The 21,585-nt window shown below is 36.8% G+C and overlaps 4 protein-coding genes across 8 annotated transcripts; 1 reads left to right on the top strand and 3 right to left on the bottom strand.

Moving 5' to 3' along the window:
- Positions 1-956: 956 nt before the first annotated feature.
- LOC148693971 (uncharacterized) lies at positions 957-3,749 on the bottom strand. Of its 3 annotated transcripts, none has more exons than XM_088677769.1 (3): positions 2,388-3,749; positions 2,144-2,292; positions 957-1,238 (listed from the first exon to the last, which is right to left on the bottom strand). In XM_088677769.1, the coding sequence occupies exon 1, from the start codon at positions 3,731-3,733 to the stop codon at positions 3,119-3,121; it is 615 nt and encodes a 204-aa protein (XP_088533895.1). In that variant the 5' UTR covers positions 3,734-3,749; the 3' UTR covers positions 957-1,238; positions 2,144-2,292; positions 2,388-3,118. The 3 variants fall into 3 exon arrangements, with proteins under 3 accessions (XP_088533895.1, XP_088533894.1, XP_088533892.1); XM_088677768.1 differs by lacking the exon at positions 957-1,238 and adding an exon at positions 1,529-1,821; XM_088677766.1 differs by lacking the exon at positions 957-1,238 and having other exon boundaries at positions 1,529-2,292.
- Positions 3,750-5,097: 1,348 nt separating this feature from the next.
- Positions 5,098-7,851, top strand: LOC137728859 (ras-related protein RABB1c). 2 transcript variants are annotated; one of them, XM_068467644.2, is made up of 6 exons: positions 5,098-5,485; positions 5,628-5,767; positions 5,936-6,018; positions 6,479-6,683; positions 6,798-6,866; positions 7,605-7,851. In XM_068467644.2, the coding sequence occupies exons 1-6, from the start codon at positions 5,440-5,442 to the stop codon at positions 7,695-7,697; spliced, it is 636 nt and encodes a 211-aa protein (XP_068323745.1). In that variant the 5' UTR covers positions 5,098-5,439; the 3' UTR covers positions 7,698-7,851. The 2 variants fall into 2 exon arrangements, with proteins under 2 accessions (XP_068323745.1, XP_088533891.1); XM_088677765.1 differs by having other exon boundaries at positions 5,107-5,485; positions 7,241-7,851.
- Positions 7,852-8,486: 635 nt separating this feature from the next.
- Positions 8,487-14,933, bottom strand: LOC137729645 (putative galactinol--sucrose galactosyltransferase 2). 2 transcript variants are annotated; one of them, XM_068468638.2, is made up of 14 exons: positions 14,226-14,933; positions 13,869-14,101; positions 13,416-13,506; positions 13,116-13,164; positions 12,907-12,998; positions 12,372-12,479; positions 12,168-12,299; positions 11,112-11,522; positions 10,710-10,851; positions 10,200-10,267; positions 9,544-9,678; positions 9,217-9,431; positions 9,018-9,106; positions 8,487-8,894 (listed from the first exon to the last, which is right to left on the bottom strand). In XM_068468638.2, exons 1-14 carry the CDS (start codon positions 14,558-14,560, stop codon positions 8,610-8,612), a joined length of 2,385 nt encoding a protein of 794 aa, XP_068324739.2. In that variant the 5' UTR covers positions 14,561-14,933; the 3' UTR covers positions 8,487-8,609. The 2 variants fall into 2 exon arrangements, with proteins under 2 accessions (XP_068324739.2, XP_088533890.1); XM_088677764.1 differs by having other exon boundaries at positions 14,231-14,918.
- Positions 14,934-17,308: 2,375 nt separating this feature from the next.
- Positions 17,309-20,924, bottom strand: LOC137728653 (subtilisin-like protease SBT5.4). The gene is made up of 11 exons (XM_068467380.2): positions 20,839-20,924; positions 20,630-20,739; positions 20,413-20,510; positions 20,112-20,276; positions 19,862-19,967; positions 19,095-19,632; positions 18,849-18,943; positions 18,511-18,756; positions 18,305-18,419; positions 17,964-18,177; positions 17,309-17,865 (listed from the first exon to the last, which is right to left on the bottom strand). The coding sequence occupies exons 1-11, from the start codon at positions 20,920-20,922 to the stop codon at positions 17,309-17,311; spliced, it is 2,328 nt and encodes a 775-aa protein (XP_068323481.2). The 5' UTR covers positions 20,923-20,924.
- Positions 20,925-21,585: the final 661 nt, after the last annotated feature.

Genomic DNA, 21,585 nt, shown 5'->3' with positions numbered 1-21,585 from the left:
AAAGACAGGAGGACTAGAAGGAATTTTTAACTATGTCTAGGACACGGACAGAACAACAACGACATTATACAATTAGATAAACAAAATTCAATTGTCCTTACAATTATTCAATAACACGTAGTGTCCCTTCTTATATTCCAAATGCACTGAGAGGTCTCGTGAGAACTAGAGTTGCCCTTAGAGAGGATCCTTGCCGGATCCTCTTTGTGATGATCCCGAGGATCCTCCGACCACATCCATTCATCGTACATTGTGCTGTCAATTTTTGTCAAGTACTATTTATATTCAATTTTAAATAAAAAATTTATAATAATTTCTGACCGTACGATATATAATAAACGAATGTGATTGAAAGATCCCTAAATCCTCACAAAGAGGATTCAGTGAGGATCTTACTAGAATCGCCCTTGGAGTGTCGGCACAACTAACACTACACTACTCATCAGTAGCTGCTAGTGCTGGGCCATTCCCTCCCTTGCTCCTTCTTAATAAAACTAGTCTAATTACTATTTTGCAAAGGAGATCTCACACAGACACACGGATCTTGTATAATAATATTATTTTTCTTATCTTCAAACACCCCCAATCACTACAAAAAATATAGGTAATGCACATAATAAATTATATGTGCACTTTGAGGTCAAAGAGAACCAATATATGTGCCTATAGACCAATAGCAATAATGCATCAACTAAAATGGCATATGTGCCCTTTATTGTTGTGTCCTTTGGTGATAGGGCACAATGTGGTGTTTTGTTCTCCAAGAGGTAAGCACAAATAAAGGCCTTTTTGTACCTATGTTCTGACAAACTTGTCAGATTACCTTCTCCATCCATGTTTGCACAATTTTTGTTATTGTGCCCAATAAGTTCTATTAAAAAAAAAAAAATAGAAATGTAAAAATTTTGAAATAAAACAAAAAAATTAAAATCTTCATAAAATCAAAGATGGCAATCTCGGCTGTAAAAAAAATCCAATAGTAGAAATGAAATGTCTACAATGAAACTATAGAAATATTCCTCATAAAGAACATATTTACAATCGTTCAAGATACAAGACCAACAAAATAATGAGATTTTCCTATCAATGTATCCATGCATTCCTACATATAACCGCTCATAACTGATTGTACTCTTTTTCCTAGCTCGGTGGATTATGCAATCATCTTCGGGAAATCCAAACCAAAGGAAAAATGAAAAAGGGGAAAGGATCACATATTTCCAGTGAAGTTTAACCACCTAAACATCCAATCAACATTGAGAATTCATTAGCTTCACGTATATCTGATAACAATAAGAGTTTCATTTTTTCCGACAAAAAGAGTAACCATTTTTCTATGGGTACAACTAAATATCCAATGTACCTTAACAAGACAAGGAAGCAAATCTATATCGACACAGGGAACCATAATCGTAGAAGGATGTTCATCCTCTTCTTGGAAAAGAAAGAAATTTAGTAAATATAAGTTTCTTAAAATAAAAAAAAAAAGTTATTTTACGTATAATAAGAGCAAAACATTAATAGGACCTCTAATAATGTTGTATATATTTCAAGCAAATATAAAACCAAACTTATCAATGGTACATTAACCACTTACAAAGATGAGAAATAGCACGAAGGTAAAGTACACCTCTACAACATAATATTTTCCCATCAATCCTGTAAAAAAATATGTATAATCCCAAATGAAACATCATATACAAATAACAAGTCATAAAACAGTGATAAATTGAAATTGTGTAATAACAGAAGCAAAATTCTCATCAAATGGATAAAGGCAGGGGCCATGTCTTTCTGATCCAATGGATAAACTCGAGCAAACTGGAAAACAACAAATCAAATGTGTGATGTTTGAATCTACAAATGCCTCTGCGAAACTGCGATTTACTACTTCTAAATCTACTACAAATTTGTACTCCTAAATCACAGTATCAATTAGTAAGGCACATAAAAATTACAGGGCATACAGATAATCAAGTTTGGGGGGAATCACGTGAGTCACAAAATTGAAATACAGAGATGGTTTTTTTATTTTTTTTATTTAGTGCAGGGAGCCAGTTTTATACCTTCAGAATCTCGTGTTCAACATACGGTCAAAATCTTTGATAAGTACACAATATCAAGAAACGGGTAGGAGTTTTACTTTAGTCTCTCAGGATTCAGGGACTATGAGAGCTTCGCCTTGCTTCAGACCGTCTGATCTGCCTTAGGACGTCTTGTCTCACTTAGATCTGAGAACTGATGGTGTTTCTGTCCATCATCTTTCTCGGATTCGCTATGGATCCATAGAACCTGCACAAAGAGCAAGCATGCTTGAGGTTTTCGCAATTTTGACCTTCAAGACAGCTACTGGATAAGAAAAATGCAGAAGAATGAAGGCCGTTTACCTTTTCATAAACTACTGGACGATTGTGGTTAGAATCTCTGATTTCTGAGATTCAGTTTGCTTAGACGATGACGGCGGTCCGGGTTGGTGTATGTGACGTCTATGGCTTCGAAGATTCTGGGTTTGATTTCTCAAGCTCGAATTTGGAAGTCTCTGGGTTTTAATTTCCCAGATCCAAGGTGTGGGGGTTGCAGGTTTGGTGGAGGTGGGTTCTGGTTTCGAATCTGAGCTCGCAGAGCGACGGATATGTGGAGAAATAGGTGCATTTTCTTACATTTTGTTTCCTTGGAAGAGTGAAGAAAACAAAAACATTGTCTTTTATTGAACATACATTTATTACATAATATATATAACCCAAGCCAACACAAAGGAATGTTGAAAATAAATCAGAATATGATGATGGTTTCCAAATTTTAATAAAATGTAGTTTAAAAACTTGAAAGTTTCCATGTTCATTATTCCCAATTGGTCTGGATACGTACTATGAATTGGACAAATAATTACAACCAGGAAAAGGAAAGAAGAAAGGAGATGAAGACTGGAAGAGAATGAACATCAGAAGAGACGGTTACATTGCCGCTGCCATTGCCAGCAGCACTGAATAATAATCAAGCCCCATCAGGGCCTCTGGCGCAACACATGACATGACATCACCCTCCCTGGCTTGTTAGTCGTTGGCCTCTTAGATACTCAACTAGTTTTTGCAGTGACAATTGATCAATTGAAACTTAATTAGTTGGGTTGTTGAAGAGGCTGCTTGAGCAGGGAACTCCAAATGCAATCTTCACCGGCCTCAGTCTTCGACCCATTATCTTGATTAAGATCTCGAGGTCGCCACAAATCTATCTCAAGCTTGTCCTTTGGAAAGTCCAGGAGTAGTGCATCAGGATGGTCAGTCTGATCATGATAGAAGCACTGCCCGGAGAAAGAAGATTGATCATCCAGTGCTGCCAGTGGTGATGAAAAATTACCATGTCCAGGAGTAGTACTACTGGTGGTCAAGGTGGATGTGTCGACATCCAGTACTGCCAGTGGTGATGAAAATGCGTCTTCAAAATTCAAGTCCTCTGGTTTGGATATTACACCATCTTTCAGCCACGGAAAATCAAATACTCCTAGTGCCAAGTTGGAATCCGAATCTGATGTCTTATAACTGCTACTATTACCACTAGTGCTGCCGCTGCTGTTGTATTCAAGGTCGTTTTTGAAGTCCAAAATACCACAGTTAGGATCTACTAAATTTGTCTTCGCATGCTTCTCTGAAAAAGAATAACAAGAAGAAGAAGAAGAAGAATCGTTGTGGTCTTCATCTCCTTCTCTTACTCTCTTTTTGCTGTCACGCTCCATGTTTTTTTTTTAACAAAACCTCCCTGCTAACGAAAAATTACCTATATATATATCAATATCAGAAATATAGAGGATTATTAATACAATGAAACAAACTTATGGCAGAGCAAACAAGTGCAATGCTCCTCTTCTGATCTGATTTTCGGGTATAATTATTACACAATACGTATGAAAGTACTCACCAAAAGATCACGGCTAACAATGTTAGTACTAATGATACAAATGGGAATTTTTTACACACAACTTAAAGCTTAAAGTTGATTCATGAGCAAGGACACATGCTAATTAAAATCATGTGGTGAGCTAGCTAGGCTATACATCAAATTATTAGCTAGATGCTTAATTTAAAAGTGGCAATGGCAACATACGTTTGCATAATGAAATTTTGAGAATAAATAAAACGATGCATGAGTTGAATGGCGGACAAAGATGAATCTTAAAATTGTGACCTTGAGATTCAAAGATTAAATTGAAACGGTATTATAAAAAAGATTATAAAAAAGAGTGAGAAGGTCTGATTTGATGGTAATGTGGAAACTTTGTATATCAAATCTATCTTACGACTATGAGTGTCATGCAATTGCTAGCGCTATTTAATGAAAATTTTCATCCATTACGTACCTGTACTTGTATTGGGCTAGGCTGAGGCTGAGGTTGTATATCTGGAGTTGTTGTTCAATGCATATAATTTTTGCTGAAGAAGAATGATGATTACAAATGAGTTTTGCTCACACGCTACGCGATTTTAAACTAAACCGTCTCTAACCACACACACTATTCCATTACGCTTTTACCCACCCATATCTCTCTTTCTCTCTCCTTTGCAAGAATGAATGAAACGAAACAGATGGGTTGTGTTAGTTCCTCTTTTTGCGTTTCTTTCCTTTCTTTCTTGCCTCTCTATTTTTTCAGTTTCCAAGTTTCCAAATACCACAGGCAAAGCCATCAGCAAATCCCATCTTTTTCTCCTTTGCTTTTTTCTCTTCTTTTTTGTATCCACTAGTTTTGCCACGTCATAAACCCAAGGCAACGTAAGTTTCTTACAATTTCTAGCAATCATGATTTTTTAAACTTAGGATATAATTTGGATCGTTAACAGGGCTCCTCGTAGGTTGTTGCCCTTCACAACTAACTATATGCGAACATTACTAGACTGTAGTACTAAGTAGATATACATGAGAGACTTACAAAGTCATATTTGGACTCGAACAAAAGATTGGCGTTAAAAAGTTTTGGTACATTGGAGATGCTACGAAGGAGGAATATTGGGGATGACCTATGTGACGAGATGGGCTGAAGAAGAAATGGGCCAGAAAATGGGGGAAGGCCCAAATGGGAAAGAATAATTGGGGTTGGGTAGTGATGTTGGTGGAGGAGGAACTGACAGCGAGGAAGGAGAGCGGTAGTATAGAAGAGAAGAGAAGACGCTTTGCTTCGCTGTAAACTGTTATTGCTTTTGATTTGGTTTGACCTCTCTCTCGCTCGCTCTCTCTCTCCTGTTTTGTTTCGGTGGTTTTCTTTTCTTCCCCCACCCCCACTCGGGCCACTCCCTTTCCCTTGTGAATTCCTTTCCGTGTACAAATTAATTTACAATTTACAAGTTTCTATAAAATAAACAACACAGACAGACATTAGTTCTGGAATTAGAATTCAATTTGCGATCAAACTTGTTGTTTGTGTGTGTTTGTTGATAAGACAGGCAGAGAATGTCTTACGCTTATTTGTTCAAGTACATCATCATCGGCGATACTGGTACTCCTCCATAAAAAATAATTCTTATTTCTTTGATTTGATTTGATTTGTGCATCAATCCAATTTAATTTAATTGTTCTTCTGTCGGTTTTGAAGAATTTCGATTTGGTATTTTCATAAGTGATTTGTTGTTGTGTTGCAGGAGTTGGAAAATCATGCCTTCTTCTTCAGTTCACCGACAAGAGGTTTCAGCCAGTACACGATTTAACTATTGGCGTTGAGTTTGGAGCCAGGATGATCACCATCGACAACAAACCTATCAAGCTCCAAATCTGGGACACGGTTTCTTTCTTTCTTTCTTTTTCTTACGAATTCATTCATTCTTTCATTTTAATTCATTTTTTTATGGAATTTACGTAATAATTCAGTTCAATTCAATTGCAAGCTTTTCGATTGACGATTTTCCTTGCATGTGAATAAATATGCAATATATTTGTATATATGTTTTAGGCTGGCCAAGAGTCTTTCAGATCCATTACCCGGTCCTACTATAGAGGGGCTGCTGGTGCCTTGCTTGTCTATGACATCACCAGGTATTCTTTCAATTCTAATCTCATTCTCAACATAATAATTTTGTATTCTTTGTTGCACTTTCGCCATGCGGCATCTCTTACTTTGGACGATGGACTGTGGACTATGGACACCACTTTGTCATATTCAATTTTGCTTTTTGGTTTTTCGAGGAAGATATAACCCCGTCTGCTTTGATTCACTATGAGTTTCTCAGAGTGTTTTTTTCAAATTAAATTGTTTTTGGAGAAGGTATTTCCATCACAATTCACAAGGAAAATCATATCTCGTGCTTGTTTAATCCAGTTTGGTTAGGCTTAAAAACGCTCTTGCTGTTTTTCCTATTGCATTAGAAAAGTAAAAGCTCAGGCGAGATCCCAGTAATCTACTGGATTCTTATGCTAGTGTAGATAATGAGCATTAAGCACTTACTATGCATGTTAAGGCACTGGCAATGACAATAATTCCTTCTTTTACTCTTAGGAGGGAAACTTTTAATCACTTGGCTAGCTGGTTGGAGGACGCGAGGCAACATGCAAATGCAAACATGACAATTATGCTCATTGGTAATAAGTGTGATCTAGCTCACAGACGGGCTGTGAGCACGGAGGAAGGGGAGCAATTTGCAAAGGAGCATGGCTTGATCTTCATGGAGGCCTCTGCTAAAACTGCTCAGAATGTTGAGGAGGTGACAAAAGATTGGCTTTTTGATGGACATTGTTTTTTTAAAGAAACCTTTGATATCTTCATCATGTTTATTTTTTTCTTGCCTTTATTGGTAACAGTTACGTTTTCCATTCAGGCATTTATAAAAACTGCTGCAACCATATACAAAAAGATTCAAGATGGAGTGTTTGATGTATCAAATGAGGTTAGCTTTGTCTCTTTATGAAATATTCCTTACATGTCCTCCTTATCTTTTACTTGATATTTATTAAGGGTAAATTACAATTTGCAACCTCAAATTTGGGTGCAATTGCAACCCCATACATCATCTTTAGAACATTGCAATGTCATACACAAACTTGTATTTTAGTTGCAATTTCATACATCTGTTAGCCTTTTTAAAAAAAAATGTAGAAGAGGTTTGTGGTATGGGTTTGTAGTTGCACCCAAATTTGGGGGTGCAAAATGTAATTTACCCTTTCTTTTTTAAATATGTAGAATATTTTTGTGGTTTACTTATGTTCTCATTAGTGCTTTCTGTTTGGGAGTGATGATAAAAGTGTATTTTTGATATGGCAGAGTGCTTTGTGAATGCCAAGTGGAATGATTGACTGTATGGTTTCATGGAGCCATTATATGAATGCCTTTTCTATTGGTTGGTTGCATAATAATTTTCCTCTGATTGCAAATTACGGTTGCTTAGATTTCTAGTTGCCTGAGAATGTGATGGGTAAGCTCACATTTGAAATATATAAAGACGAGGCTGAGTCTCAGCTCTTGCTCATTGTATTGACTCTGAAAAAATGATATCCCGATAGATAGTAAATACCAAATGAACAAAAACCCTTCTTGTGAATGCTCAGAGACAAATTGAACAGTTTGTGATATTGAATGAAAGAGAGCTGTGTATGAGCTTATTCCCGATTCCTGGTCTTGTTTGCAGTCTTATGGCATAAAAGTTGGATATGGTGGAATTCCGGGACCATCAGGAGGTAGAGATGGCGCTTCATCTCAAGCTGGAGGCTGTTGTAGTTGAAGTTTGATCTTATTTGCCATGTTGAAAGCAGTTTATCAGGCGTCGTTTACATTCTTGGATTTTATTTTTATTTTGTGTGGTTAAATATGAAGATTATGGATCCTTTCTTTGTATAAACGTCTTAAAATTGAAATACATGTATAATTCCTCGTCATGTTCTAATTTGATTGTAAATTAGTCATTTAAAGTTAGCTTGTTGATTGAAACTGCAGATTGTGAATAGACAGTTACTCGTCGTTATTTATTGGTGTTGATCTTGGCGTTGCTATATGTTGCATGCTGAAAACCGATGGTGGCTAATACCTTCGATTTGAATTTTCCCAATCCATGATTGTCTTTCAAAATAACCGAGTCCTGGAGTCGCTACCTAGTACCTAAATACCTAGAGACTATAGAGATGAAATTTGAGCCTTGGGAAAACTTCGAATAACGTCCAATTATCAATGTATGCGGTCGTGATGTTCTCCCATAGTTTCTGTCCCTTCATTCTTCATAAGAGTAGATGTATGTAGACATTACCACTCACACAAAAGTCCTTTCGTGCAAGTGCTTTTGCATATGGAAGCGTTTCTCGTCTGCCGGGGAAAATCAAAATCTGATAGTTATGAAATCACGCCTATACTATTAGTATTTGTTCATACAGTATTTCTTCCAGCCATTCTGTATAGAGAAGCAAAGTATGGGATTTTTTATTGGTATGGAGTACGGACGACTTGGTCGCATGGTTTCCGACCACACACAAAAAACACCCACGCGATATTATAAATTTGAAATGACTATACACACGAATTCAGGTATCGCTTTTTATTTTATTTTTTTCACATACATACGAATTCAAATATATTATTCAAGCTAAGACTGTCTAAGATTATTAAATTTGAATCCGTCTAAACTAAAATACTTAAATCTGAATCAATAACGTAGAACAATTTTCCAACTAGTTGTGGCAGGAACTGTTACTTTTAAAAGATTGTCGACTTCTTCTCTAAATTCAAATTCCTCTTCGTCTTTGGAGTTCACTGAGCAAGTTTTGGGCTTTAAACTAGAGTAAGCTCCAAAGCTACCTCCTCCTCTTCCCTTAATGTGTATTTCACTGCTAGAGTTATGACTAAAGCACTCAACTGCTTCAACAGCTCCCCCGGAATTGTACATGTTCAATAATCCAATCGCTGCAAATTCAACGTTTTGCTTGTAAACCTGGGGAAGTAGAAATCACGCACAAATTTATAATTGTTTTAACACTAATCAGTGTACTGTTTTACTATACGTACATTACAAACTTTTAATCCCAATTCTCAAGAGACACATTCAGAAGCCAACCTTAATAGGAGATACAGTAAAGACATCGCATTGGAGAACTCTTAATGCAACGTCAAATGACTTGTCCTTTGGTAACCGAGACAGACGCCCTGAAATTGTATGAAAAATATGTCAAACTACGTTGAATTTAACATTGGGCGCGGGTGAGATGAATTAACTGGTGTTTTGGTGTGGCAAAAGTCAAGACGTATAATCCTACCTTTTGCGAAGGAATAGACCGCACAGTCTCCTGTCCACAGCTTGCCAGAAACCTCGTCGAAATACTCAATATCTGCAGGGGTCACCTTCCCAGACACTTCAGCACTAACTTCTACCGGAACAGCTTGTTCTAGACAAGGCCAGTTCCCTGCTCCTTGGCAATTGAAAATGCCTAAAACTCCATTGTATTTGTTCAAATTCCATATCTTTAGAAGGCTACATATAACATCACCAATCAGAGAAGAGAAGATTTGTTACTTGTTAGAAAAGTAATATCATATATTATATTGAACAACCTAACAAGGTAATTGGGAGGGACATCACATACCTCTTCCCATCTGTAACGGGGTCAACAAATAAACAATCCCGTGATGGCCTCCCGGGGAATCTAGCTCGCAGAATTGATCCATCAGGAAGTACAAGCCTTTTAAGTATCTCGAAATCATGATGGCCGGGTTTGTCACTGTTGTCAATAGTGGCGTGTTGTGAAGTTAGTCACAGCTACACCATTTTTGAGAAATGATTAAGCATCATGATCCGTCAATCTAATCCCCGGCGGAACTGGTACTTTTAAATACATGCATCTGCATGTGAAGTGCATGCATTCTAACATACAAAGCACAGAGGCAGATAATTCTGAAATGCATTAAATTTTACATTTTCCAGTGAAATCTTACATGTACAAAGTAGAGAAGCTGATAATTGTGGATCACATTCATAATGCCATACAAAAGACACTCCAAATAAAAGAATTGGAATTACTCCAAATAAACTCCTATGCAGTAAATTAGTGAGACTTTCGTAATGCCATACAAAAAAAAAAAAAAAAAAAAAATAGTTAAAAGACGACATTCTAAGATAATCACTTCATTTGGACACGGTTAAGACTGAGAACAGTAAAAGAAAATGATAAAGATTCAAGCAATGGACTGTCAATTTTCTGCCTTCATTAGCTCATGTAATTGTTATTTCACTGTTACTTACCTAATATAGACTCCGCATCCTCCCACAGCTCTAGCAGCAGCATGGAACTCAGCTGCTTCATGACGGCTCTGAAAGTTGTAATTTAATGTATTAAATTCTGCATTTGGAAATACAGCAATAGGCTGAACTTAGACCTGGTTTGGTACTGAGGTGATTCTGAAAAAAGCTGCTATCAAAAAAAGCTGGGAGCTGTTTTTGTGTTTGGTAAACACTCAGCTTCAGCTTTTTTTCACAGTTTTGGATGAAAAAAAGCCAAAAACAAGAAGCTGCAAAACCTAGCTTTGAAAAACTGGCTTTTTTCACATCTGTTTTACATAAAAGTTTACCAAACACTCTAATACTGCTTTTTTTTTTTCAAAAGCACTTTTACAAAAAAGTTTACCAAACACTCTGCTGCTTTATTTCACAGCTGCTTATTCTCACAGCACAACAGAAGCAGCTTTTTTTCAAAGCACAGCAATACCAAACCAGCCCTTAACAGTACGTAAGGAAGCCACAGCAATGGCATACATAGAACATGTCCCAATCTGGGAGAACAACTTCACCAAGGAATATGCTGTTGAAAGCCACAGCAGCTATGTGCAGTGTCTGTGTTGTTGGATTTTTCGGGTAGTAATCGTCAGATGCTCGAGTAATAGCACTTCTTTTTGAACTGCAACACAAAATTGGGCCGTTACCTTACCATTGGAGAAACCTTAAAGCAAAGAGACTGTTGGTCACAGTTCGCTATGGCTTTCAACAAGAATGATAAACAGGTATGTCTGTAACCTGCACTTAACCCACATAAAAGTAGACATGCCCATCAACTGATGCAGTGTAGTTACATGCATCCACTGTATGAGTCAAATACTGGAGTTCCTAAGTTTTTCCAAATAAAATTTGATGGGGGCATTGTAAAGCATAAGTACATACTGGTAAATGGAGTCCGTGCTTTGTCCCATGCAGCAGATGATGCTGTTGTCTTGGAAGTGGGTGGCTATGGACTTCTCCAGTGCCTGTTGGAACTGTCTGGTCAGAGAGACTCGCCCTCCTAAATCAGCTGATATCGTCTCCAGTATGTTCTGAACATCAACCTTAACCCCATCCACGTTTTGTGAAACAAGATAACCGTGTAGATCATCATAAAACTGATACACCTTTGCAGGATCAATTGTACCAACACCATATTTCTCCATGCAATCCATAGCTAAGTCCCTCATATTTGCCAAATTCCCAGGTGACTGCACTGGGTATCTTAGCTCAGGATTGTACTTTTTAGTTCCAAGAGCATTTGGAAGAAGCCCTCCCCAGTATCCCAACAGGGCATGCCACACATAGACGTACCTGGGAGTTTGGGAAAAAAAGCAAAGCATTAATGGAACATAAATGCAAAGATTCAAGAGAAAAGATCTAAGAAACATGAGGACATCACAGATTTCACTCTATTTCTCCAAGTGGTAAGTATGTTCGACAATTGCAGACAAACTACACCTCAAACCACGTTATGTCTACTTCTAAACATCAGATACATTGCCGTCACAGCCCCAAAATTGGGTCCGGTATATATCGGTTTTTAAGAAAAAAAGAGAAACTTTGAGGTCTAGAAGAAAACTCATGGTTTTGGGGAAAGATGATAGGAAACAGCTTTCCTTGAAGATTTATGCAGCTGTAAAATGGGTTCCTTGGTGATAAGACTTGACAGACAATTAATGAACAAGTCTATATACCATCAGAGACAGTTTTAAGTAATAAACCAAAGTTCCAAGTTCAATAAATTTTCTTGAAACTTGTACTAAACTCCAATTAATTTGAAAATGTACCATATAAATTAAAGCAGACACATATAACTACAGGTCATAGGGAATTATAGTAGTTGTCCAATATTGTTGCTGAAATTTTCAGGCCGCTGCAGTTTTCTGGTCTGTTTATATTTCACAATATCTGCATAAACTGTGAAGGTAGTTAAAATGTGAATGATGGAAATCTTACTTAAGACCAAAAGTCCCCTTGATTTCAGATACAAAATCCTTGAGACTACTTGGCGTCTCACTTTCACCCTCTTTATTAGTAGTCCTACGAAACTTGTTATTTTCTTGAATGCTATTTAATCTACCACCAAACCTGCAGTTAGGGGAAAATCAGTAAGCCTGATTGCGCTTTTAATTAATTAACAAGGAAAGATTGTGAACATACTGTGATCCGTCAACAAATGGCTCCCCTTCTATTTGGAACTCATTTGATGTATCTTGCCATCCATCGTCAATTATCAAAAACTTCGCTGGAGTACCTCCCTCTGATAAACTGTGTAATATATATATGTGTGTGTGTGTGTGTTTGTTTGAATGAGATTAGTGCTTAAACAAATGAGTTGTACTGGAGAAAAGATTAAGATGCAATGTAATTGAGTAAATATGGTGGTAGTCATATAAAGAATTCACAACATAACAATTCTGCTGCTTAAACTTGTATGAAGCATCTTCATAATAAACTTCTTTATATGCAAGCTTTACACAGGAAAATAACAAAGTTAAATGAACTTCTAGCTCGATATGATTCTCATCAAAGTTAAATGAACTTCTTTAAATGCAAGCTTTACACAGGATCCTGACCAAATCATTATGGTCTCATAACTAAGATTATTCTAGCTATCAGTGCAATTGGTTTCTGATGACATATCAATTCCAGATCATTTTGAAGGAGACTAAATAAGCGAAGCCCTTAGATTTACCTTTTCAGGCCATCTCTGATTCCTTGAGGATTAACCCCTTGATAAAAGGCATCCCAGGTACACCAGCCAAAGCAATCTAGCATTCCAGGCATCTGCATCAGGAAACAATAACAGGATGTGTTATTGATCAATGATCATAGTTGTTGATGCTTCTCTGAGAGATATTATAGAACTTTGGTCCTCTAGGTATAAAACATTGGCTGACTTGCCTGTTTGGATTCTCTGAGAGAGAAAGTTCCAAAATGCTTCTCCAAAATCCTGAATATGATAACAAGTTGAAATACTTCAGTCTCACTTCAATAAATTAGTAAAGTAGAAAATGATAAATTGTGAACCCAAGAAGCAAGTTTAAAGGTCTTGTTTCTTATACTACTTACAATACAATGTGGTGATTCACTTCATATCAGAAATTATTTCACTGTAGTATAAAGGTTATGTCATTTTGCTTCTTGATCACTAAGCTAAGTATTTGCTTGAAACTCAAAAATGTGCTCAGAGAGCTAACTTACTTCATAGATTCCTTCATCAGATCGAAAGGATGGTTCCCACAATTCACAAAAACTGCTTTTGGGGATTGGGAGGTAACGATAGCTGGGTCACCTATCAGATTAGATAATAAACTTCATATCATTAGACTATCAAAAGAAGCAATACGGGTGAGAAGGTCAGAGGGAACAAATTCTTCTCCTGTCTCTTTTCTTTTCTTTCCCCTCCTCCCTCAGTACCAAGCTCGAAAACAAATTCGTATTGTACATTGTGCTTCATAAGCAAAAGTGCACAAGCACTAAAGCCAAGCTCAATGAAATGTGTGATAGCAGATTAGAATCATCCAGTAGGCAGTATCATCATGTTATATCTTTAACAAATATTAAAACCAATTCGTGTAGAAATAAGGGAAGAAAAAGGAAGACGGTTGATTATAAGCAAAATATTTGAATAGAGATGAATTTATGAATGATTACCACTTTCGACACAAAACTCAAGTTCATTCGATGAATTCCCCTGCAAGCTGCTTCTAAATTCACCATCTAGAACTGGCAAGAATAAGATATAATTAGGAGGAGTAGCTTCTTCGGCTGACTTTGCTTGCAGGAGCAACATCTGAGTTTCAACTGGGATGTCACTTCCTGTATTGCCCACTCTTGGTATCATCCACCAAAGTTTAAATCTAAAAAGACTTAGTAATCTGACATCCCTGCGTTACCACAAAAAAGATCAACCTACAACTGAAACATGGCGATTGGGGTATGAAATCAACGGCAACTGAAACATGGCGATTGGGGTATGAAATCAACGGTAATGAAGACTAAAATGAATACCGTACGAGTCCAAGCTTAAAAACATGGCGTGAAGAAGCAGTTTGAGAAGTGGCACCAACGAATGCGGATGAGTCGGTCAATGGTGTGACGACCACATTGTCAGGCACGTGTGTCAACACATCGTTACCATTGACACTGAGAATACCATCTTCAAAGACAGGTTTTATGCTCCATGGGGATGCGGATGCGGTGTTACTACTTCCACTAGTGCTGCTGTTAGGACGCACAGACCCCCGTCCCCATCCAAATCCCCGTCCGCGTGAGAAGATGATCCTGTTGTTGATGTTGAGTGGAAGGGCTCTGGAAGACGGAAAAAAGACGGTGGTCTGGAGCATGGCGATCAAAGCAGGTGTGCAGGTGTTTGTGACTTGTATATACTAATAGTCAGCAAGTGAACGTATATAGTATATTACTTCTACAAGCTAGCTAGTGTAACTGTACATTTGGCCGTTATATATAAGAAGCGGGAGACAATGTGGGAGGACCGAGGACTGAGGAGGAGCTTAGAAGGAGTGAGGAGGATATGATATGATATGTGATGGAAGTTGGTTCCGAGATGATTGATTGATTGATTATAATTAAGTGGAGATGGAGCTGAGGGGATGGGGATGGGAATGGGATCAGCCTCCTTAACTTCCACCATTCAGCGCTTGCTGTCCACATTTTACATTCGGGACCTGACCTCACCCCTTTACCCGTCTGTCTTTCGCTTTCTCTTATTTTTAAATCTTCTATGGGAATTATAATATCCTCTCATCTTCCAAGACAATTCTGCCCTCAGTACTAGGAGAAAGACTTTGTACGGCCACCATGTTTATAATACAATAATATAATATAATATTGTGTAATTTTTTATTCATGTGACATTATATTATTGGCATAGAATGTCATGGTGACAATATACTCGTGCAGTTGGTAAGGTCGATAGGCATTTATATTGAAAAACCTACCAAATCGGGTTGTTTAGTATTTTTATGTATTTTTCAACATCAATGGTTAAACTCGTCAGGCCGGATGTTTAACCAAACAAAATGACCTCCATTAATTTATTTTTGGAGAAATTTGGTTCACATCTCTCTTTTTACTACTTCATTGATTAAAACCTATTTCCTTTTCAATTTTTGATTAAGGTCCTTAGGTTTTAATAAACGCTATTAATTATTTCAATAATAATTTTTTTTTTCTAAATACATTCATTTAGTGTTAGAAACGTTACATTTAATATATTTATATTTATGGCTAAATTTTTTATCATATATTTTTATTTTTAGTTTGTACCCGTTTTTAATTTGCAACCTTTTTTTTTTTTTTTTTTTTTTTTTTAATTTGTACTAATTTTATTTTCAGCTTTAATGTGTACCCATATATGAATTTCTTTTCATGCCCGTATATTTTTAACTTTTATTTGTGTTTGTACCCATACTTTAAATTTATTTGTACCCATTTTTAATTTTGCTAAATGTACCCATGCTAATTATATGTATTTAATATATTAGTAGTTATTTTTTAAAATATGTTAATAATTATGTGGGTATATTATTATTATTATTATTTTTTTTTGCTATAATTTTGTGAAGAAAAATATTACTCTGTTATTGATTTTTAAGTATTTATTATATTTTAAAAATATTATTTGAATTTAGTTAAATTTCATAATTTGAGGGACATTAAATGCATAAATACATGAGATAAATATCTTAAATAATGCTAAGGACCTCGATCAAAATATTTAAACAAACAAAGTTTTAATCTAACAATTAAGTTAATAAGGGACCGGAACCAAAACGACCCTTTATTTTTTTTTCCTCTCCTTTCAAAAACTTAAGCGCATTAAATAGGTTGAATAAGAGATTTACAAGATATCAATTAATTATAAACTCATTGAAATTTTCATTAGAAATTCAAGCGCTTCACAGAAAGTGTTTCTTCAAGAAACATTTGATAAGTGCTTTCCTAAAGTGTTCTATGAGAAATAAGAAATTCTTAGTCTAATATCATATGCAGTCATAAACACTTTTGGCTGTCAAAAAGTGTTTTAAGCCCTTCTAAAGTAAACCCCGACTCAGATTGGATTGTATAAGATAAACTCGCTAAATTTAAGGCATATTAAAACAAGAAATGGAGACCAACTTCCAAATTTTATCGAAATTAATATGGAAGATAAATTAGTCACAAAGAAAACTTTTATCATATAGTAAGATATCAACACTTTATAACTCATCCATCTAATTCCATCAACTTAAACAAAATGTGAAAGTCGGCTTTATTTTATAGTTTAACATACCTTGAATATAGTGAGTTGTCCAATTTAATCCTAATTAAGCACCAAAAAATTGCCTAAGATTTGAATCCTAAATTAGGAGCCTCCACCAAATGCAATCGACTCAATATTACCCTCCAAGTACACGTTGTGTACCAAATGAAATAATAACTCACTATATTCAAGGATTGTGGTAGTAAAAATAAGATTTTTGTATTTAGCTTAAACATAAAATATGAAACTTATTCCTTCTAATTTCAACAAGGGATAAGTTCATTTTATCTCTAATCCTTTTCAATCCTCTAAAAATGAGAACTCATTCACCTCTGATTTCAATTAAATGATCAAATTAATTTTTATAGTTATCCAATCCACTCCAAGCCAACAGATATGTAATGTACTTAATTTGTGACGGCTAGAATCAGCCACTGCTAGTGCTCTCGTGCACAATAATTAATGCTGCATCATTATTTAAATAAATCTTTAATTTATTCCTCGAATTGAAGAAAATAAGATACGTATAATGAAGAAAGAATATTATTCAAGTGAAAAAGAAGGAAGTTAATTTGATAAGATAGGAGGGATGGATCCCCGGGAACAAATAGCATGTGAATTCTTGACCTAGCAGCTAATTAAATTGAATTCAATCATCCCTTGCAGGCTGGGCTGTAATAAATTAGAGATAGCAAGAAGATAAAGGGGAAGATTATAAAGCTTAAATACAACGATCTTTTAAAAGACTAGATTCCTAGGTAACTAGCTTAATTAATGTGAGAGTTCATGCTGATGATGAGCTGACTACGTACTTAATTATCATGTTAAACTAAACAGCAGCTGCTGAGGCAACTACGATTGGACTCCTGACGTAGTGCTTGCCATCCGACCAGGTAAGCCCTCCAAATACATAATCCCCCTTAGCTACTCCACCTCTCTTAGGCTTCGCCTTCAGTGTCACCCTAAAGCTCTTCTCTTCCCCAACACTTTTAAACCTCAAGACATTAGGCTCAACACTCACTGAAATTCCATTTGCTCGTTTAATACGAACTGCATAGGTACCCGGAGAACCAACATTCTTGAGTCTTCTAGTCACTGTGACTGAACCAGACAATCGAGGGACTGATATCGAAGGGTAATTGAAGTCCAGAAGACTGGCTGACTCGGGGCATTTGTAGTTAGGACCCTCAGAAAAGAGTTGAATCGTTGTCTTGTTATAGCCAATGGCACAAAGAAAGTCCAAGTAATCATTGGCAGTTAGGTCATAGATCAGGCCAGGATCCATGGCACGATTCGGTCGTATATGGCCAGAGCCATAGCTGAATGGCGTTGCCTCAACAAATGATGCATTCATCATTGGATTCACAGTGTTGTCCCTCGTTCTTGCTGTGGAAAAATATAGAAGAACAAATTCAGACACAATTACAGTCGTGTGCAGAAAAGTTAGAAAACAAAAAAAAATCAAGTGTAATGATGATGATCACCGGTTGTCATGATTGCTGATCTAATTGCAGATGGACTCCAGTGAGGGTAGAGTGTCTTGAGAAGTCCTACGACTCCAGAAACATGAGGGCAAGACATGGAGGTGCCAGATTCCGTGTTAAACGGAACCCTGCGCTTGTCAAAGTCTTGATCTGTAGGGCTGGTTGCTTGGGTGTATGCAGCTATGATATTTACACCAGGAGCGGTGACATCAGGCTGATGAGAATTAATAGACAGTGAAATAAACCAAAGATAATCAGTTTGTCAAAGATTTTTAGCTGCGCACGTACGTGGAAGGAAAACTGTATAAATATCATTTAGTACATAAAGACTCAAGGCAAACCTTGAGGATCTCAGGAGTGATAGTGTTGGGGCCCTGAGAGGAGAATGAAGCCATGAATGGAGCAGGTTTTGTGTTCAGCTTTGCAGTTGGGGGCGTTATAAATCCAAGTGGATCGCTTTAAAATAATGTACAACAATTTAAATGAGAAAATCAACAAATAAAGCAATACATAAATTAAGATCAAGATTCCAAAGAGAGAGAGGTACTCTGTAGAATTGATGTAGTTAAAGACAGCAATCCCATCTGTATAATTGATTTGTGATGCTGGTAGTACGTGAGGATCAGCGATGAGTTCATTGCCACTGGCCTCATCATTGCAAAGAATCATCCCTACTGCTCCAGCTAGTGATGCTTGTTGACCCTTGTCTACTCTTGCACTTAGTCCCCTAAGACAGGCCAAAATCTTACCCTTCACCTTCTTTGGGTCCAATGATCCTCCTAAACAAAGCATGCTGCATGGCGCTGAACGAGTATTACAACTTATTTTAAGGTTGATGTAAATATAGGATAGCTTGTAAAAGAATTAAGGTTGATTCATTCTTACGCATCCTTAGCAGAAGCATTAGCTGCTTTAGCTTGTGCACCGGTTATAAGTGGATAAAATATGTCATCTGGTAAAGGCTTTGAAAGGCTCGTTCCCTGGTACATATTACAAACTAATTAATCATGTGCACATCGACCATGAATGAAAATTTGATCACTCTTTAGGCGCGTTTCTCGCTGTCTAGAAATATTGAAATTGATCAATAGAGATAAGTGAGTTGATGGATGGTGCATTCTTAGTACGTACCTTGAGACGCATCCCATTTCGGAGTTCAATCATAGTTTCAAACTCTCGATCCAAAGTACTTGCTCCCACGGTTATCATCCAAGGTGCAACATTTGAGACAGTTCCAGCAGCAGGACCAGAGTTTCCTGCAGAGCATACAACAACGATACCATTCTTGACAGCATGGAAGGCACCAATGGAAACGCCATCTCTAAAGTAATCGGAAGGGTCTCCACCAAGCGAGATTGAAAGCACATCAACCCCATCATGTATTGCTGCATCAAAGGCTGCCATGATATCTGCATCAAAGCATTCACTTCCATTGATGGGTGGCCAGCAAACTTTGTAAGCAGCAACACGGGCTTTTGGAGAGCCACCTTTGGCAGTTCCATTCCCCAGACCAAACACATTGGCTCCAGGAACAAAGTTGCCACCTGCAGTGGATAAAGTGTGAGAACCATGACCTTCATGGTCTCGCGCACTGTTTAAGGAGGACTTGACTGGTACCCCTGCATATGCAGCATATCCTTTGTTGAAGTACCTTGTGCCTATAAGCTTCCTGCAGTGGTATGCATGTATATGAAAATATGATCCATAGTGCCGGGACTAATTAATCACCAAATCCAATAATCAAAAAGAAAATTTGCCAAAGACTTAACTATCAGTAGTAAAATTGATCTGTCTGCATTGTGTCATATCATATGAATGGTTGACTGGTTAGCACTTTAGGCTATGAGACCCAGCCAGCCACCAAAGAAAGAAAAGAAAAGCAACTTAAGGAAGGAAACCTGTTGCAAACAAATCCGGTAGTGTGATTCTGGCAGATTCCTTTCCACTTTGATGGAACGGGTCCAATCCCTTTGTCACTAAAGCTCTCTGATTCGGGCCAAACACCTAACACAATCATAACATCATCCTAATACTCAGAATAATAATCGTGAAAAATTAACAAAAATCCAGTAACATTAATCAATCGGAGAATTAAAAACAAAGAAATGAAGGCTGTGCTGCTGAAGAAAGAAGGAAAAAGGTTATTACCAGTGTCAAGATTCCCAATGATTGTATCTTCACCAAATCTGGCCTTTTTCCATAAGGAACTGGGGTGGATTACGCCGTCCTTTTCAAGCAACATAAAGTCCCATGAGTGAGTAGTGTGCAATTTTCTTCCTTGGTTTAAGAAAACCGACACAACTTTTGGATGCTCTACATTTCGTTAGCACATCATATATCAGTATGTATGAACTATATAGCATGCATCACTAATTGATTGACATAAAACTAGTACCAAAAAAAGAAAAATAATTGATACAAGTGTTTAGAGATTGATTGATGTTCATACTTGCGATTTGAGCCGCCTGTTCCTCTTCAAGGGTGGTAGCAAAACCATTGATATGTCTTTTGTACGAGTAAATAATTGCTTCTTTCGCTTTCTCGGTACTGCACATGCACGTAAGTATAAACGATATAATTACAATAATTAACAAGAAACCATGGACGGACGGGACATGCATTGCAGAAATGCTTGTATATCTGTGTGTGTGTGTGTGTGTATACACCTTCCGAGGAATGATCCGAGGAACTCATGATGAGAATGAGTGACGCGATGAAGATCAGCTTCTGAGACTTGTGGAGCATGTGCATGCGATCCCAGGTACACTATATACGACTACGTACAAATATATACCATCATAAAGAAAACATGATTAATTTTCCAACTTTCAGGAGAAAATCAACATGCATATATACAAGTATGGTATGGTTTTACCTTTTTTATTGCGAAGGCGGGAACTTGAAACAGAGAAGATATAACGAAGAACTGGAGCAAAAACGAAAGCTTTCCAAACCACATTTTTGCTTCAACGGTTGGGTTGCTGTTCACTCTCACTTTCTCTCGCTCTCTGATGTCAATATGTTATCAAATATTCTGACGGAAATTTATTAAGGGCAAAAGCAAGGCAAAACAAGAGGAAGAGGTGTGTTTCTGAGTGATTAGGATATATATACACATAAATAGCAGATATACCATGTTCTGTTAGAATTAAGATTACGACAGCGGAAGGAAATTAATTAAAAGACCTACATCAAAACAATCCCTTCATTGCCAAAACTCTTCTTTTTCGTATTTCTTTTTCGGTTACAATGCCAAACTCTTCCGCTAGTAAAGAGTTTCATTGTATTTTTCAAATAACGAATATCTTGTAACAAATTTTAACCCATCTTTTGAACTTTTTAACTGGATATGTAGCATGATTACAACAGAAAATGACAACCAATCGTAGACTAGGACTACTTGTAGAGGTCCTCAAGTCCCTTGAATCATATATTCATCAACATCGAAATTTGCTCCTTTTTTCTTGTGGTTTAGTACGTTCGAAATTCTAAACGGGTACATTGATTTCTTAGGTTGATTTTCTGTTTTTTTTTTTTTTTTTTTTTTTTTCATATCATAATATCATGTAAAATGTTATGTTTTCCAAATTTCAACAAAATTGAGATGTGACTCGACAAAATA

This window comes from Pyrus communis, chromosome 10 (genome assembly GCF_041283825.1).
Source record: "Pyrus communis isolate YQ-2024b chromosome 10, ASM4128382v1, whole genome shotgun sequence".
Taxonomy (NCBI): Eukaryota; Viridiplantae; Streptophyta; class Magnoliopsida; order Rosales; family Rosaceae; genus Pyrus; species Pyrus communis.
Note: the sequence above shows the minus strand (reverse complement) of the source record. Positions and strands in the feature narration are given on the sequence as shown.

Coding starts and splice junctions, on each gene's coding strand:
- LOC137728859 (XM_068467644.2), top strand. CDS start 5,440: ATGTCTTACGCTTATTTGTTCAAGTACATCATCATCGGCGATACTG. Junction 5,768..5,935: donor AGCTCCAAATCTGGGACACG/GTTTCTTTCTTT, acceptor TATATGTTTTAG/GCTGGCCAAGAGTCTTTCAG. Junction 6,867..7,604: donor TGTTTGATGTATCAAATGAG/GTTAGCTTTGTC, acceptor TCTTGTTTGCAG/TCTTATGGCATAAAAGTTGG.
- LOC137729645 (XM_068468638.2), bottom strand. CDS start 14,560: ATGCTCCAGACCACCGTCTTTTTTCCGTCTTCCAGAGCCCTTCCACTC. Junction 14,102..14,225: donor TTTAAGCTTGGACTCGTACG/GTATTCATTTTA, acceptor GTGGTAACGCAG/GGATGTCAGATTACTAAGTC. Junction 9,107..9,216: donor GGTCTATTCCTTCGCAAAAG/GTAGGATTATAC, acceptor ATACAATTTCAG/GGCGTCTGTCTCGGTTACCA.
- LOC137728653 (XM_068467380.2), bottom strand. CDS start 20,922: ATGTGGTTTGGAAAGCTTTCGTTTTTGCTCCAGTTCTTCGTTATATCT. Junction 19,633..19,861: donor ACCGGATTTGTTTGCAACAG/GTTTCCTTCCTT, acceptor ATACCACTGCAG/GAAGCTTATAGGCACAAGGT. Junction 17,866..17,963: donor ATCAGCAATCATGACAACCG/GTGATCATCATC, acceptor ATTTTTCCACAG/CAAGAACGAGGGACAACACT.
- LOC148693971 (XM_088677769.1), bottom strand. CDS start 3,733: ATGGAGCGTGACAGCAAAAAGAGAGTAAGAGAAGGAGATGAAGACCAC.